The sequence below is a fragment of the Lepidochelys kempii genome, chromosome 12 (genome assembly GCF_965140265.1).
Source record: "Lepidochelys kempii isolate rLepKem1 chromosome 12, rLepKem1.hap2, whole genome shotgun sequence".
Lineage (NCBI taxonomy): Eukaryota > Metazoa > Chordata > Testudines > Cheloniidae > Lepidochelys > Lepidochelys kempii.
This window is the reverse complement of record NC_133267.1, coordinates 1,597,963-1,615,714: the sequence shown is the minus strand read 5'-3', so window position 1 is coordinate 1,615,714 and position 17,752 is coordinate 1,597,963. Positions and strand designations below refer to the sequence as shown.

General features: G+C 42.5%; 1 protein-coding gene across 9 annotated transcripts in view; it reads right to left on the bottom strand.

Moving 5' to 3' along the window:
* The window catches only part of RFWD3 (ring finger and WD repeat domain 3), a 65,682-nt gene that overhangs the window by 31,314 nt on the left and 16,616 nt on the right, over positions 1–17,752 (bottom strand). For all 9 annotated transcript variants that reach the window (XM_073307088.1, XM_073307085.1, XM_073307090.1 and 6 more), the window contains 5 exons: positions 17,505–17,725; positions 15,212–15,279; positions 14,932–15,129; positions 8,738–8,829; positions 1,080–1,194 (listed from right to left, as the gene is read on the bottom strand). In XM_073307088.1, the coding sequence (XP_073163189.1) occupies positions 1,080–1,194; positions 8,738–8,829; positions 14,932–15,129; positions 15,212–15,279; positions 17,505–17,725 (694 nt within the window). The remainder of the gene's footprint in view (positions 1–1,079; positions 1,195–8,737; positions 8,830–14,931; positions 15,130–15,211; positions 15,280–17,504; positions 17,726–17,752) is intronic.

Below are 17,752 nucleotides of genomic sequence, written 5' to 3'. Positions count from 1 at the left end.
TTATTAAAATATAAATTGCATATTTCACTATATAATCTCAAATTAAACATGTAGCACTCTTATTCCATATACTTCTAGTATAAGGCTACACAAATCACATAGGACTCCAATTCCGAACTTTCCGCCAAATGTTAATTTGTTAGTGACATTATCCTTCACTTCATTCAGAATGTAAAGTACGTACAGTACTGCACTTTAATGTTGGTGTGTAATTTTAGTCACTTTGATGCCCCAGTGAGGAATACAGTATAAATACGAAGATATGGCTGGAGTATGTGTGGTAATAAACCTGTATAGTATTTCTGACTTATCCTATTGGCACTGTTAGTCTGTATACTTCATCAATGTAAAAACTCAACAGAACTGCAGAAAGACATATTACACTGTGGAATCTAAGATTTATTGCATCCATGATTTTCCTTGATCAATGTCCATGGTGAACCAGATCCTCTCATTAGCTCAAGTGACATGCAATCTGACATAGGAAGTCAGCCAATTAATTTGTGAAGCCTTGTGTCATGGTCTTGCTGGCAGACTGTAGCACAGCAGGTGCCACCTAACCCCACAGACAAGGAGAACATAAAAACAGGAGAAATTCAAAAAGCAAAGAACAAAAACAAAAGTGAAACTAAGTGGAAGGCTGAATAAAATATTTGTATCCCTTGATACATCAAGAAATGAGTTGACAATGGAACAGATAACCTTTTTTTCCCCTCTCCTGCTGGTAATAGCTCACCTTAAGTGATCACTCTTGTTATAGTGTGCACGGTACCACCTATTGTTTCATGTTCTCTGCGTATATAAAATGGTCCTACTGTATTTTCCACTGCATGCATCGGATGAAGTGAGCTGTAGCCCACGAAAGCTTATGCTCAAATAAATTTGTTAATCTCTAAGGTGCCACAAGTACTCCTGGAAGCTGTGTGTTTGTGTTGACAAAGATTTTTTCTTGCTTGGAAGAACACACACAAGCTCGCTCAGACAACACATGGGAGGAAGGCAGGCACATCATGAGGCAGGGGCTGGAGAGAAGGAGGGCAATGAAGAGCCCATCATCAACAGGCAGCAGCTGAACTTACCTGGACCTGCTTGCGAAGTTTACTGCATTCATCTGTCAAGACCTGCAACTGGAGACGGCTCTGTGCGGATTCCAATTCCGCCTGTCTCCGCAACAACTGCTCCTTTTCTAAAGAACTAAATAGAGGAGGAAAAAAAGAAATGATCATGGGTGGAGACAACTTAGGATGTTCCTCCCGGTTGCAGCTCTATCACCAGTGTAGGTTAAAACACAGCCCGCTCAGGTAAACTTAACAGTTTCAGTAAATCCCACTTAATGGTCTTGCACTCTATCTCCTTGCCCTGCCTCCTGGCCATTAGCAGGTAGCCAGTGTGACACTGGACCCCATAATGCTTTATAGAAATATGCTTATGAATATAAATATGACATAACTGGAATATGTTTTATGCTACATATGCCATGTAACGTAACTTTTCAAAAGTTATGTTCTACTGTATTCATCCTATTCGTATGCATGTATCATTTTTATATCTGAAGTTATGAGCATTGGCTCTATGCTTGTATTTAAAGTGTTTGCTGTAGGAAGCACAAGAGACAGATTTGGTCAACATAGTGTGAAGGGGTTATTCAAGTAATTGGGAGTACTTAACTAAATGAACATTGAAAGATGCCAATCCACATCTAAGCTTTCCTGGAGACGTTCAAACTAACATGTAGACAATGTAAAGAACTGAGTCATGCATGAACATGTGACTTTCCCATGAGACTCCAAAACTCCATCTTGTAGCTGACAGGTTTCAGAGTAACAGCCATGTTAGTCTGTATTCGCAAAAAGAAAAGGAGTACTTGTGGCACCTTAGAGACTAACCAATTTATTTGAGCATAAGCTTTCGTGATCTACAGCTCACTTCATAGTCTCTAAGGTGCCACAAGTACTCCTTTTCATTTTGTAGCTGTGATTCTACTCAGGAGAAAGAGGGGTTTCCACCCACAAGAGAGACTATAAAAGCCCCTGGAAACCCCTCCATTTTTCTTCAGCTGGCTCAAGAGATAGCCTCTCCACCCCAAAGAGATGCCTGAAAAACTGGAACAAAGGACAGTAGCTACAGGGGTGAGAGTGATTGCTGGAAGGAATCTAGTCTAGTCTGTCAAAGAAGCTTATTGGAACACCTCTGTGGATGAGATTTACCTGCATTTAGTTTCCTATTGTATTAGGTTTAGACTTGTGTGTTTTTGTTTTATTTTGCTTGGTAATTTACTTTGTTCTGTCTATTACTTGGAACCACTTAAATCCTACTTTTTATATTTAATAAAAATCACTTTTTACTTATTAATTAACCCAGAGCAAGTATTAATACCTGGGGAAGCAAACTGCTGTGCATATCAGTGTTATAGAGGGCGAACAATTTATGAGTTTACCCTGTATAAGCTTTATACAGAGTAAAAGCTATTTGGGGGGTTTGGATCCCATTGGGAACTGGGTACCTGGGTGCTGGAGACAGGAGCACTTCTTAAGCTGTTTTCAGTTAAGCCTGCAGCTTTTGGGGGATGTGGTTCAGACCTGGGTCTGTGTTTGTAGCAGGCTAGCATGTCTGGCACAACCAGGCAAGGTACTGCAGTCCCAAGCTGCTAGGGAAAAACAGGCTCAAAGGTAGTCCCAGCACATCAGGTGGCAGTCCCAAGGGGGTTTCTGTGACCAAAGCGTAACAGCGAGTTGGGTTTATTTTTTGGGGGGTGCATAAACAACTCTCTCATCCGAGTTGCCCTCCTAATGATTTATTGGAGGGGAATAGCAGAGGGGCCTTAGTTATGCTCTCAGTTATGCATAACAGTAACTGTGACCTTTTATCTAGTGGTTCACAAGGACTGTTTGATTACTTTTCTAAAGCAGATGAGCCCTTTCCATCAATCCCAAAATAAAGCAAATACGGAGGAAAAAAATATTCTGTACATTTTCTATGTAAGAATTCAACAGGTACTGAATATTAATAAGCCTACAATACAGCCAGACACTCACTTGTAATAATACTGTGAGCCTCGGGTCCTTTTTTCTATTACAAGTGACCCTAATACTAAACAGCAGGAAGATGTTACTAATACAGCTACATCAGAAAGTAGATACTGTTGTGATGCCTAAGACATTGTCCAGAGATGTCATAAACCACCTCTCAGACTAATCTATGCCATGTTGTATATTTAGTGATAAGTTTTTGACAGTAACACATTTGTAACTTTTCTTTTAAGTGTCCTTTACATAAAGGGGGAACAAGTATGTAGCATATAGGAATAGAGTAGTAACACTTTAAATAATTTGGGAGTTTTTAGTGCTACTGTGTTCTGTTTCAGAAGCTGCTGCAAACCAGTCAGAGCAGCAGCATGTGCATACGTAGGCTTTCATGTTTGCGTCTGTTTAGTAAACACTACTATGTGGGACCTAACTGCACCTCTGTGATTTTGTCACATGATTTTTGTTGTGTAAAAAGCAAAATACAACTGCATTTGTTTTAGTATCGGGGCTGATATTAAGGAAGTTTCCATTACAAACATCTATAGCGAATATCTATATTGATGATATTATGAGTTACATATCATAGAATCACAGAAGATTAGAGTTGGAAGAGATCTCAGGAGGTCATCTAGTCCAACCCCCTGCTCAAAAGCAGGACCAACCCCAACTAAATCATCCCAGCCAGGGCTTTGTCAAGCCAGGCCTTAAAAACCTCTGAGCCCCTAATCATTTTTGTTGCCCTCTGCTGGACTCTCTCCAATTTCTCCACATCCTTTCTGTAGTGGGGGGCCCAAAACTGGACACAGTACTCCAGATGTGGCATCAGTGCCAAATAGACGGGAATTATCACTTCCCTTGATCTGCTGGCAAGGCTCTTAACAATGCAGCCCAATGTGCAGTTAGTCTTCTTGGCAACTGTGGACTCATATCCAGCTTCTTGTCCATCATAACCCCGAGATCCTTTTCTGCAGAACTGCTGCTTAGCCAGTCAGTCCCTAGTCTGTAGCAGTGCATGGGATTCTTCTGTCCTAAGTGCAGGACTCTGCATTTGTCCTTGTTGAACCTCATCAGATTTCTTTTGTCCCAATCCTCCAATTTGACTAGGTCACTCCGGACCCTATCCCGACCTTCCAGCGTATCTACCTCTCCCCCCAGCATAGTGTCATCTGCAAACTTGCTGAGGGTGCAATCCATCCCATCCTCTAGATCGTTAATGAAGATATTGAACAAATCTGGCCCAAGAACCGACCCCTCAGGCACTCCACTTGATACTGGCTGCCAACTAGACATGAAGCCATTGATCACTACCCATTGAGCCCGACGATCTAGCTAGCTTTCTAGCCACCTTATAGACAATTCATCCAATCCATACTTTTTTAACTTGCTGGCAAGAACACTGTGGGAGACCGTATCAAAAGCTTTGCTAAAGTCAAGGCATATCACGTCCACCGCTTTCCCCATACCCACAGAGCCAGTTCTCATATAGAAGGCAATCAGATTGGTCAGACATGACTTGCCCTTGGTGAATCCATGTTGACTGTTCCGGATCACCTTCCTCTTCTCCAAGTGCTTCAAAATGGATTCCTTGAGGACCTGCTCCATGATTTTTCCAGGGACTGAGATGAGGCTGACCGGTCTGTAGTTTCCTGGATTCTCCTTCTTCCCTTTTTTAAAGATGGGCTCTATGTTTGCCTTTTCCAATCGTCTGGGACCTCCCCCGATTGTCACAAGTTTTCAAAGATAACGGCCTTTAGATACACGGATATGTATCTAGAGGTCAAAGAACAGCTTTACTGAATTTGAGAAATCAAATATGAACACAAACATAAGACTAAGAGCACATAGGTGCAAAGGGGCAGAGTTAAGGATGTGTATTCTATCAACTTCTATGTTCCTACCCTGGCACTCTGAGCCTAACGAAAGAGAGGAATTCAGATATTTTGGATGGATTGTGACTACGCTGGAAGAAAGGCAGCAGTGAAGTGTGTGGGGGGAGTGGGGGAGGAAGAGACATGAATGGTCAGTGGGGGAGGGTGGTGGCAGCAGCAGAAAAGGTACAGCCTGTAGGGAAGATTTTCAAGGACACAAAATAGCAGTTAGTCTTTCAGTGGGAGTTAGAAGCCCGACAGTCATTTGTATTTAAAATCTCCCCGATATTGTGCTTTGCAACATCACATCCAGTGTTCACAATGAATTGTAACATTACAGAGATCAAAAACACAGCATCAGGCAATGGCACGTGTGACACATGGCCAGAAAGGGTTAAGCATTCTGCAGGATAAATTACCCAAATTCAACCTTTTGGGACATATTGGTAGATAATATTTGTGTTTTTACACAATATATTGTTAGAGGTTTACAATGTAACCCAAGAGTTCCTATCTATGCTGTATTCTGTTACTTCAGAGATCAAAAGAAGATCTTAGCATTTAAATGAACTGTAAATAGTGATATCACTTTATTGATCTCTTTGAAATGCATAGAGAATCACCTGCTAATGGTGGAAAACAGGCAATTGCTTTATATTAATTCATGTAGCTAATTACCAGTGATACTTAGGAAATAGGTCTACTTCAAAAGCTCAATGATTGCCTATTGTTCGCCTAAGGACTCTGCTGTCAAGAGAAGGCCTGGAACTGTATAAAGGTCTCTTGGGTCCTGATCCTTTTTATCTCAGATTTGCTTGATGCTTCATGCAGGGGAAGCTTGAGTTAGAAGACCACGATCTCCAGTCCCACCTGGATCACCCTGAATATGAACACTGGACTATAACCTGTGGACTAATTCTGAAAGAACTCTTTGCAACTACAAAATTCATTTTCTCCACTATGAAACTAATCTCAGAACTGTACTCATGTCTACATATACTGATCTTTTAACCAATACTCACTCTCATTTCTTTTAATAAATTTTAGTTTAGTTAATAAGAATTGGCTGTAGCGTGTATTTGGGTAAAATCTGAAATATTCATTAACTTGGGAGGTAATGTGTCCAATCCTTTGGGACTGCAGAACTTTCTTATATGATTAATAAGATTTTCAGTAATCCTGATCGATTTGGGTGTCAAGGCTGGGTTGCTATAAGGGAACTGTGTTTTGGCTTCTGTGAAGCAAGTAAGGTACTGTAGAAGCTGGTTTGTGCTGGCTTGGTAAACCTAAGTATTGGAATATCCACCAGCTTTGGAGATTGGCTGCCCCATTCTTTGCAGTTTGCCCTAATTGAGTACCCTCAGTGTGGCCCTCCCAGGACCTCGGTCACAGAATGCCAGTTAAAATTCCTTCCTCACCCATTTCTGATTGGCAATTAGGGTAATGCAGGAAAGCTATATTAGGAGATAATGAGCTCACTTGGAAGTTTCACCATGGTAGTGGTATTTTAAATAAGTACTGAGTTGAAAAAAAGAGTCTGAAAGTTTCCTGAAAGGGGAAATGATCTAAGGAAGCTGAAATGATGTTTTGCTCAGCAATACTAAGATTTAGGAAGGACCTGGGATTCTGCAACCTTTAACCTTTATTGGATTTTACTATACTAGTTGTAGTTGCGTATAACAGAAATTTAACACTGTACATGAACTTACACCATAGAAATTACAATGGCTAATTTTGTCCTGGTTTTTGGTTTATAATGAATTCTAAATGTTCAGCTTAGATGTCGTCAGACTGACTTCAGAATATCAGTTTCCATATCATAATACATTTCTGACAATGAGATGAGACCACTTTTTAATTCATATCTAAAGAGATAAAGTTAAAGTCTACTGTTCACCCTTGTCATAAATATAAAGGGAAGGGTAAACCCCTTTGAAATCCGTCCTGGCCAGGGGAAAGCTCCTCTCACCTGTAAAGGGTTAAGAAGCTAAAGGTAACCTTGCTGGCACCTGACCAAAATGACCAATGAGGAGACAAGATACTTTCAAAAGCTGGGAGGAGGGAGAGAAACAAAGGGTCTGGGTCTGTCTGTATGCTGGTTTCTGCCAGGGATAGACCAGGAATGGAGCCTTAGAACTTTTAGTAAGTAATCTAGCTAGGTATGTGTTAGATTATGATTTCTTTAAATGGCTGAGAAAAGAATTGTGCTGAATAGAATAACTATTTCTGTCTGTGTATCTTTTTTGTAACTTAAGGTTTTGCCTAGAGGGGTTCTCTATGTTTTTGAATCTAATTACCCTGTAAGATATCTACCATCCTGATTTTACAGGGGGGATTTCTTTATTTCTATTTACTTCTATTTTTTATTAAAAGTCTTCTTGTAAAACACTGAATGCTTTTTCATTGTTCTCAGATCCAAGGGTTTGGGTCTGTGGTCACCTATGCAAATTGGTGAGGCTTTTTATCCAACATTTCCCAGGAAAGGAGGGGGTGCAAGTGTTGGGAGGATTGTTCATTGTTCTTAAGATCCAAGGGTCTGGGTCTGTAGTCACCTAGGCAAATTGGTGAGGCTTTTTACCAAACCTTGTCCAGGAAGTGGAGTGCAAGGTTTTGGGAAGTATTTTGGGGGGAAGGACGCGTCCAAACAGCTCTTCCCCAGTAACCAGTATTAGTTTGGTGGTGGTAGCGGCCAGTCCAAGGATAACGGGTGTAATATTTTGTACCTTGGGGAAGTTTTGACCTAAGCTGGTAAAGATAAGCTTAGGAGGTTTTTCATGCAGGTCCCCACATCTGTACCCTAGAGTTCAGAGTGGGGGAGGAACCTTGACAACCCTCACTGCATTTCTGGACAAGGTGCTTCATATCACATTTAAAGATGAATTAGCAGTTAGTTTGGGATTTTTTGGAAGGACTTGGCACATTCTTCAGCTGTGGTGTTTTAACATACACCACCTAAGCTTGCTTTAGTCAGCTCTCAATAACATGTGCAAGGACACAAAACCCAAGAATTCAATTATAATAGGGATCCTTGTTCCAGATAACAAATGCTGAACCCAGCATGATCTCCATATTTAAGGCAATCCATAATACTGGTACTCGCAGTTAAGACAAAGTGCATAGCCAGTTTCAGGGAGCATAGCTGAAAAAAGGCTTAGGTAAGAGTCACGCTACATGAAATCAGTTTTCTTTCTTAGGCATTGTGAGGGAAATTGCTATTAACCTTGCTGTTGAAACTGACTCCATCCCATTCTGCAGCAAAATCTATGCACTATATGCAACATATGCAAGAGCTGTAAAGCAAGAGGCCTATAGGCCTGTATCCTGTAAGACTTGGCTTAAGCTAAAGCATTTACGTATACAAGGCTGTGGCATTTGACCCAGATAATGGACTAGGCCAATCTCTAACTAGAAAAGAGCCAAAGGGCCTCCGGAAAAGTCCCTAGCCGTCCATTATATGTACCCTCCACCCTGCAGAAGTCCCTAGTCAAAACGCTGCCATAGCAAACCGTAGATCCTGATAACAACACGGTGCGTCAACACTATGCTAATTATGAAACTGCCCTTCCATTAATTCCTTATAAGGCTTTATTAAGAATGCCTGAGTGGTAAGGAAATGTATCATTTGGCTTGAATTTGGACCTACATAAGTCTGGTATTATAGGGGCAGAGCAGAGAGACCAGGGTGGCACCCGTGTGTGACCATCTCTATCTCCCTCTCCCTGCATGCTTGTATTCAATAAAAGACCTCAGGCTGTTTGAGCCAAGCAGATGGTTTAACTTGTTTTCCACAACAGCATGTACATGTGGGACAGACATGGTACATCTGAGGTGTATGCTCCATACCTTTTCATGCGTTCCTGTTCGCTGGTGTCCAGTGCTTTCAAAGTACGGGCATACAGGACCACAACGTCTGAGCGCTTTGCCTTCTTATTGCACTAAAATAAAAAGTGGGTTCAGTTTATCCCTGGGAAATTAACATTCAATTCAAACCCAAATTAAATATTCCCCACTCTGTTAAACCCAGATGTTAAATATTTTGAAATTCCCCTTCAAACATTGCTATCCATGGGTCATTAGAATCTTAATCAGGATTGCTATTTTGAAATTTTAGATCTGATTTTCCAGTGCAGCATTCACCTTTCAGAAAGCATCCCTCTGCTGCCCCGGGTCTTGTGATTCAAAACCACCAAGTACCCAGGACTGCCAGACAAATCCTGTGATCAATTCAAATGCTCATGCAAACAGACAGTCCCCACCTCTACTTTGAGAGCAGCACAAATCAGGTACTCCTTGAGTCTATTCACAACTTTATCTTGTACGTGCTATGTGGTGTTGGCAAAGTCACTTAACCTCTCTGTACTTCAGTTTCCCCATCTGTAAAATTGGATTAATACCACCCTGATGGGGGGATTGCAAGGCTTAGTGTTTAGAAAATGTGTTGTTGGCATCAGATAAAGGGGATTAGAGACAGACCATATCAAGCAGCCTTTGGGGAATCCCACATTACTTCATGTCTTTTAAATGCAAGTATATTTACTGTTTAGTAGTATAAAGACATACATCATGGTCACGGTTTCCATGTCTGGCAAAAGATTGAGTGTGAAGAGCAGTAAATGCTTACGATTGCTTCTCTAGCACCCAACAGAGGTCACTAGTAGGATCTAGAATGTTAAAACTATAATAGTAACTTGCACTCAAACCACCTTTTCTACAAAGCCACATGCACAGCAATTATGTACAAATCAGTTAAAGAATATAGCAACTGGGACTGCAGAGTAAAAACCCCAAGGCTAGCTCATCTCTTCTTTAGAGCGAGAAGCCCATCTCAGACACTTCTCAGGTAGCTGTGTCACTAGAAGACACTCAGCCAGCCAGCCTTAGGCATCCTTAAGATCATCACACAAAAACACATAATGCACCACTAGAATGTTTAGCAGAAATATATAATAGACACCAAAAGTCTAATCACTCAGGATATCAACTACTGTGTTTCCTAGAGCATCTCTCCTCCTCCCTTTGAGAGAGAAGTAAGCGATAGTAAGAATGAGAAATCACAGAAGTTTAAGAACAGAAGTCCAAGTCTGAGGAATGCTCTGAGGATTTTGTTCTGAAAAAAGTTACACAGATTTGACAAGGATGAGAAGCGAGAGGCAGATCTGAAGAATGAATCCTTTTGTTTAACTACAGTGTAAAACACCAGACTGCTTCAGCAGGAATCCCACTCAAAAGCAAGCAAATCTAAAAAACTATACAATGGCTTTTTCATTTGAGAGCTAATGAAACCTTAGCCCTCAGGTAAGAAGGCTAGGAAGTGACAGTTGGCTCTTTGCATTGTAAATTGAACACTATTCTTGATCTAAAAAAATAGTTTTAACAGAGTTAGGAGTGAAACTATGTTTCAGAGGAGTGCAGCTAACACCGACACAACATTACACTCTGCAAAATCATAACAAAACCCCCAAACCCAACCAACTTTACAGCTTTATAAAACCTCAAAACATTAGGACCACCAGAAATGAACAGTTAAATGATCCAGCCTGTTTCCCAATACCACGTAACTTCATTCACTTAGAGTACTATGTCTACTGTGCAACTAAAGACCTGCTGCTGGCCCACGCTAGCTGACTCAGGCTAAGGAGCTGTTTAATTGTGGTGTAGATGTTCGTGCTTGGGCTGCAGCCTGGGCTCTAGGACCATGCAAGGAGGGAGGGTTCCAGAGCTCAGGCTGCAATCTAATCCTGAATTTTTACACCACAATTAGACAGCTCCTCAGCTTGAGCCCCACAAGCCCAAATCAGCGGGCATGGGCCAGCCACAGGGTTTTTTTTATTGCAGCATAGACATACCCTTAGGTTATACCTACACTTAACACACTATAGCAGTGCAGCTGCAGCGCTTCAGTGTAGATACTACCTATGCTGATGGGAGGGGTGGGGTAGGTAATCTACCTCCCCAACAGGCGGTAGGTAGGTCGATGGAAGAATCTGTCTACCAATGTCTACACCAGGGGTTAGATCAGTATAACTACATCTCACAGGGGTATGCATTTTTCACACTCTCAAGATGTAGCTATACCAATGTAAAATGTCTAGTGTAGACCAGGGCTAAATCCCACACAACTTAATCCTGCCCAAACTTAATACTGCCCTGTTAAAAACTGGAAAAATATATGTTAAGGTCAAAATAAATCAGATATTGGAAATGATCTCTCAAATGGGTGGGGAGAGAGTATAAGGAATGAGTGAGTGAAAGGCTAGGTGAATAGTAGGGAAAAGGCTGAATCCCTTAATTGTTAATTTACAAGCATCCAATCACAAGACATTAATGGTTTAAGAAGTTGATGGTTAGGTTTTAACCTCTCTCTGGTATCTGATAGCTCAAATGCTATCAAATATCTGAGGCTATTTGACACCGCATTTCTAAGGGAGCAAAAGCTGAGGTGGTTTGTTTTTTTTACTTACAATTAGGTTGACTAAAGTACTTTTTCACCCTTTGAAGCAGTGATGGATATTGGAGTGCAGCAACAGCAGACAAATGCAGCAGCAATCCTGAACTTAGTGATTCTCGCACAGCCTTGAACCTTAGAACCTCCTTTAGGTGCCTGACCAGGAAACCAGAGCTCTCAGCCATTAATTTAAAACACTGCCAGACATTTCCATTAAGGGTAATTAATCTTATCCGACAAATGGCACCAAACTGGGCAGTCCCCTCCACGACTGCACCGGAGTGTCCTGACACCAAGTTGTTGAACAGGACTTGAACTCTGCCATTTGCCCCACATGTGATGCTGCTACCCACTGAGCAACACTAATACTCTAACTCATTTCAGCAAAATTGTGTTGAATTAGGTTAAGAATTTAAGTTCTCCTTCAGAGGAACAGAGCGAGCTGAACCCGGTGAAAATCACTTCAAAGCAGTGGAGATTTTATTCATAGAATCATAGAATATCAGGGTTGGAAGGGACCTCAGCAGGTCATCTAGTCCACCCCCTGCTCAAAGCAGGACCAATCCCCAACTAAATCATCTCAGCCAGGGCTTTGTCAAGCCTGACCTTAAAAATATCTAAGGAAGGAGATTCCACCACCTCCCTAGGTAACGCATTCCAGTGTTTCACCACCCTCCTAGTGAAAAAGTTTTTCCTAATATCCAACCTAAGCCTCCCCCACTGCAACTCGAGACCACTAATCCTTGTTCTGTCATCTGTTACTACTGAGAACAGTCTAGAGCCATCCCCTTTGGAACTCCCTTTCAGGTAGTTGAAAGCAGCTATCAAATCCCCCCTCATTCTTCTCTTCTGCAGACTAAACAATCCCAGTACCCTCAGCCTCTCCTCATAAGTCATGTGTTCCAGTCCCCCATCATTTTTGTTGCCCTCCGCTGGGCTCTTTCCAATTTTTCCACATCCTTCTTGTGGTGTGGGGCCCAAAACTGGACACAGTACTCCAGATGAGGCCTCACCAATGTCGAATAGACGGGAACGATCACATCCCTCGATCTGCTGGCAATGCCCCTACTTATACATCCCAAAATGCCATTGGCCTTCTTGGCAACAAGGGCACACTGGTGACTCATATCTAGCTTCTCCACCACTGTAACCCCTAGGTCCTTTTCTGCAGAACTGCTGCCGAGCCATTCAGCCCCTAGTCTGTAGCGGTGCATGGAATTCTTCCGTCCTAAGTGCAGGACTCTGCACTTGTCCTTGTTGAACCTCAGATTTCTTTTGGCCCAATCTTCTAATTTGTCTGGGGCCCTCTGTATCCTATTCCTACCCTCCAGCGTAACTACCTCTCCTCCCACTTTAGTGTCATCTGCAAACTTGCTGAGGGTGCAACCCACACCATCATCCAGATCATTTATGAAGATATTGAACAAAACTGGCCCCAGGACCAACCCTTGGGGCACTCCACTTGATACCGGCTGCCAACTAGACATGGAGCTATTGATCACTATCCATTGAGCCCGACAATCTAGCCAACTTTCTATCCACCTTCTCGTCCATTCATCCAGCCCATACTTCTTTAACTTGCTGGCAAGAATATTGTGGGAGACCATGTCAAAAGTTTTGCTAAAGTCAAGGAATAACACATCCACTGCTTTCCCCTCATCCACAGAGCCAGTTATCTCGTCACAGAAGGCAATTGGATTACTCAGGCATGACTTGCCCTTGGTGAATCCATGCTGACTGTTCCTGATCACTTTCCTCTCCTCTAAATGCTTCACAATTGATTCCTTGAGGACCTGCTCCATGATTTTTCCGGGGACTGAGGTGAGGCTGACTGGCCTGTAGTTCCCAGGATCCTCCTCTTTCCCTTTTTTAAAGATGGGCACTACATTAGCCTTTTTCCAGTCGTCCGGGACTTCCCCCGATCACCATGAGTTTTCAAAGATAATGGCCAATGGCTCTGCAATCACATCCGCCAACTCCTTTAGCACTCTCGGATGCAGCGCATCCAGCCCCGTGGACTTGTGCTCGTCCAGCTTTTCTAAATAGTCCCTAACCACCTCTTTCTCCACAGAGGGCTGGTCACCTCCTCCCCATGCTGTGCTGCCCAGCGTAGTAGTCTGGGAGCTGACCTTGCTCGTGAAGGCAGAAGCAAAAAAAAGCATTGAGTACATTAGCTTTTTCCACATCCTGTCAGTAGGTTGCCTCCCTCATTCAGTAAGGGGCCCACGCTTTCCTTGACTTTCTTCTTGTTGCTAACATACCTGAAGAAACCATTCTTGTTACTCTTAACATCTCTTGCTAGCTGCAACTCCAGTTGTGATTTGGCCTTCCCGATTTCAATCCTGCATGCCCGAGCAATATTTTTATACTCTTCCGTGGTCATTTGTCCAATCTTCCACTTCTTGTAAGCTTCTTTTTTGTGTTTAAGATCAGCAAGGATTTCACTGTGTAGCCAAGCTGGTCGCCTGCCATATTTACTGTTCTTTCTACACATCGGGATGGTTTGTCCCTGTAACCTCAATAAGGATTCTTTAAAATACAGCCAGCTCTCCTGGACTCCTTTCCCCCTCATGTTATTCTCCCAGGGGATCCTGCCCATCACTTCCCTGAGGGAGTCAAACTCTGCTTTTCTGAAGTCCAGGGTCCGTATTCTGCTGCTCTCCTTTCTTCCCTGTGTCAGGATCCTGAACGTGACCATCTCATGGTCACTGCCTCCCAGGTTCTCATTCACTTTTGCTTCCCCTACTAATTCTTCCCGGTTTGTGAGCAGCAGGTCAAGAAGAGCTCTGCCCCTCGTTGGTTCCTCCAGCATTTGCACCAGGAAATTGTCCCCTACACTTTCCAAAAACTTCCTGGATTGTCTGTGCACATTGATATTGCTCTCCCAGCAGATATCGGGGTGACTGAAGTCTCCCATGAGAACCAGGGCCTGCGATCTAGTAGCTTCCGTGAGTTGCCGGAAGAAAGCCTCGTCCACCTCATCCCCCTGGTCTGGTGGTCTATAGCAGACTCCCACCACGACATCACCGTTGTTGCTCACACTTCTAAACTTAATCCCGAGACTCGGGTTTTTCTGCAGTTTCATACCGGAGCTCTGAGCAGTCATACTGCTCCCTTACATACAGTGCAACTCCCCCACCTTTTCTGCCCTGTCTGTCCTTCCTGAACAGTTTATATCCATCCATGACAGTACTCCAGTCATGTGAGTTATCCACCAAGTCTCTGTTATTCCAATCACATCATAATTCCTTGACTGTGCCAGGACTTCCAGTTCTCCCTGCTTTTTTCTCAGGCTTCTTGCATTTGTGTACAGGCACTTGAGGTAACTCGCTGATCGTCCCTCTTTCTCAGTATGAGGCAGGAGCCCTGCCCCCTTAAATGCTCCTGCTTCCTCCCGGTATCCCACTTACCTCAGGGCTTTGGTCTCCTTCCCCTGGTGAACCTAGTTTAACAGGCTGAAATGGTGGACTTTTTACACAGTATTTAAAACCCTGATGTCATTCCCTTCTGAATAATAACTCTCTTAATTATGGTCACATTTGGACCAGAGGCTGAGAGCAAGTCTGTTCCAACACAAAAGGGCGCACTTTACCTGAGGGCATTTTCCTGCCTGTCCCTTAAGCCACCTTACGATGCAAGTATATCCAAACAGGTGTCCACACCGCAATGCTGAGAGCCGGTGCTCCCCAGCATTAGTCCATTGCTCAAAGCAGATGGCACAGGTGTCCCCTTCTTCCTCATCCAGTGGTACAGTGGGAACTGTCACATCAGGTTTCTTTAGTGGAGTTCTCTGAAACAACAACAACAAAGATCAGACAAATGAAATATTTGCCATCTTTATTCTCTGTCCAAGGACTGTTGGTTCACTTTACCTGTTTGTGCTGGACTTCTGCTTCTTCAGCATCACGACCTTCATGCTCTGGTGGGACCTGATCAGAAACTTCAGAGCAGACATGAAAAAAAGGAAGAATAATTTATTTGAACTGGTGAACTCTCTTCCTTGGGTTCTAGTCTGAATTTTCTTTTGCAACTTTAGTATTCTAGGACATCAGAACAAGCACTGATGCAGTAACTAATGTGGATTGCAAACAAAAACTTTACTCCACATACTAGAAGTATAAATGATGATATGTACTGAAGCAAAAAGATAATTAATTAGCACAATCAACAAAGTGTTTTTGTAACACCTTCATAAATCATTGAAATGTAAGGCTGGAAAGGACATCGAGAGGTCATCTAGTCCAGCACTCTGTGCTGAGGCAGGACCAAGTAAATCTAGACCATCCCTGAAAGGTGTTTGTCCAACTTGTTTTTAATCCTCCAATGATGGGGATTCCATAACCAAACACTGAAAGCCTATTCCAGAATTTAACTACCCTTAGAGACAGAAAGTTTTTCTTAATATCTAACCTACATCCCCCTTGCTACAGATTAAGCCCATTACTTCTTATCATACCTTCAGTGGACATGGAGAGCAATTGATCACTGTCCTCTTTATAAGAGTTTTTAACATATCTGAGGAGGTATCAGCCTTCCCCCATCAGTCTTTTCTGAAGTCTAAACGTGCCCAGGTTTTTAAATCTTTTCCCACTGGCCAGGTTTTCTAAACCTTTCATCATTTTTCTTGCCCTCTTCTGGAATCTCTCCAATTTATCTACATATTTCCTGAAGTGTGCCACCCAGAACTGAAAACAGCACTCCAGCTGAGGCCTCATCAGACCTGTGTAGAGTGGAACAATTACATTCACGTGTCTTACCTACCCTCCAGAATAATATTAACCTTTTTCACAATCGCAGCACGCTGTTGACTTGTTCAATTTGTAATCCACTATAGCCCCCAGATCCTTTTCAGCAGTACTACCATCTCATCAGTAACTCCCCATTTTGTAGTTGTGGATTTTATTCTTACTTTTAAGAGTAGTACTTTGCACTTGTATTTATTGAATTTAATCTTGCTGATTTTAGATTACTACTTTAATTTGTTGAGGTCATTTTGAATGCTAATCCTGTCCTCCGAAGGGCTTGCAACCCCAGTGTAGTGTCACCCAAAAGTTTTATAAGCACACGCTCCACTCCATTATCCAAGTCATTAGTGAAAATGTTGACTAGTACCAGACTCAGGACTGACTCCTGCAGGACCTCACAACATACACCCTCCCACACACAATTTAATAACCAACAACTGATCTTATTTTTACTGATCCTAAGTGTTCACTCTGGAATTTGGAGGTAGAGTAGGGATGTTATGTGGGTACCTGAAGATTAAATAAGAGGACAGCAAAAAAAAGCAAGCTCTGGAAGGGAGAACAATAGAGAGCAAAAGAGGGGGGAGGGGCAAAATGATGCAGCTATCCCTTGGTAATGAGATAGGTGGGTTAAGATTGATACCCCGTAAAATTTCCCAGGAGACAATTGCAAGGTGTTTGCTTTTTGTGTAATAAAATTTAAGAATCTCATTCCCCTACTGCCCACATCCTCTTACCTTTCAAGATCAAGTATTTTCTGTCAGACTCTTGAAACGCACAAATTGTATAGATTGAGCATTATTATATTTATATAAAAGAGAAAAACTAAGGGGTTCATGAACATTTTTGAATAAGGAACACCAACCTGAAAAGGTTGAAAAACACTGAGTGATCCACTAAGTAAGCCACTATCCCCAAAGCAGCTAAGGGAAGGGAAGTTACATGGAGCAAGGAATAACCACTTGAAGCAGATGAATTCCTCAGCAATAAAAAATCCTGGGCCAGATCCTCCACTGTAAATTGGTTTCGCTGGTTTACAATAATTAATTGAGGCCTTCCGTTTTGGAGACGATCCCTGATAATAAAGATCGGGGTAGGAAGGAGAACTGCAGAAAGTAGAAAACAGAATAATCTCTAAATCAGCTATTTTGAAGAAGATTGCCAGGAGGCATCAGTGGGTATGTAAACAGCTTTAAAAAAAAAAAAAAAAAAACTTGTTCAAGATTATATTCATGCACTGCTGCATTATGGCAGCAACCCATCCATGTCAGCCATGAGCATACTGATCTTAGACCTTTGAAGCTCTGTTGTAAAGCTTGAAAAGATTCTCTATGAAATGTTGTCCTGTCTGACAGTGGAAATGCAGTGACAGGAATTTCTGGCATTTCAGAGCGCCCAGTGATGTGAAACCAGCACAAACCTCCCAAACTGGCAGTTATGGGTGCCGCCTCCCGGGGTACTGCCACATCCTCCTCCTCAGTGGAGCTGCTGCTGTCAGAGTTGCTCAGCTCCAGGGTCTCCTCTGAGCTGTGACCACTGTTGCCAACTGGAAGATGCAAAGTCTCCAGTGGTGGAGATGCTGCTGTGGTTGATCCTTGGGTCCTGCTGACCATGAAATAACTATCCAGTGGTGCCCTGGCTCTGAAAAGCAAGGAGTAAAACCTACAG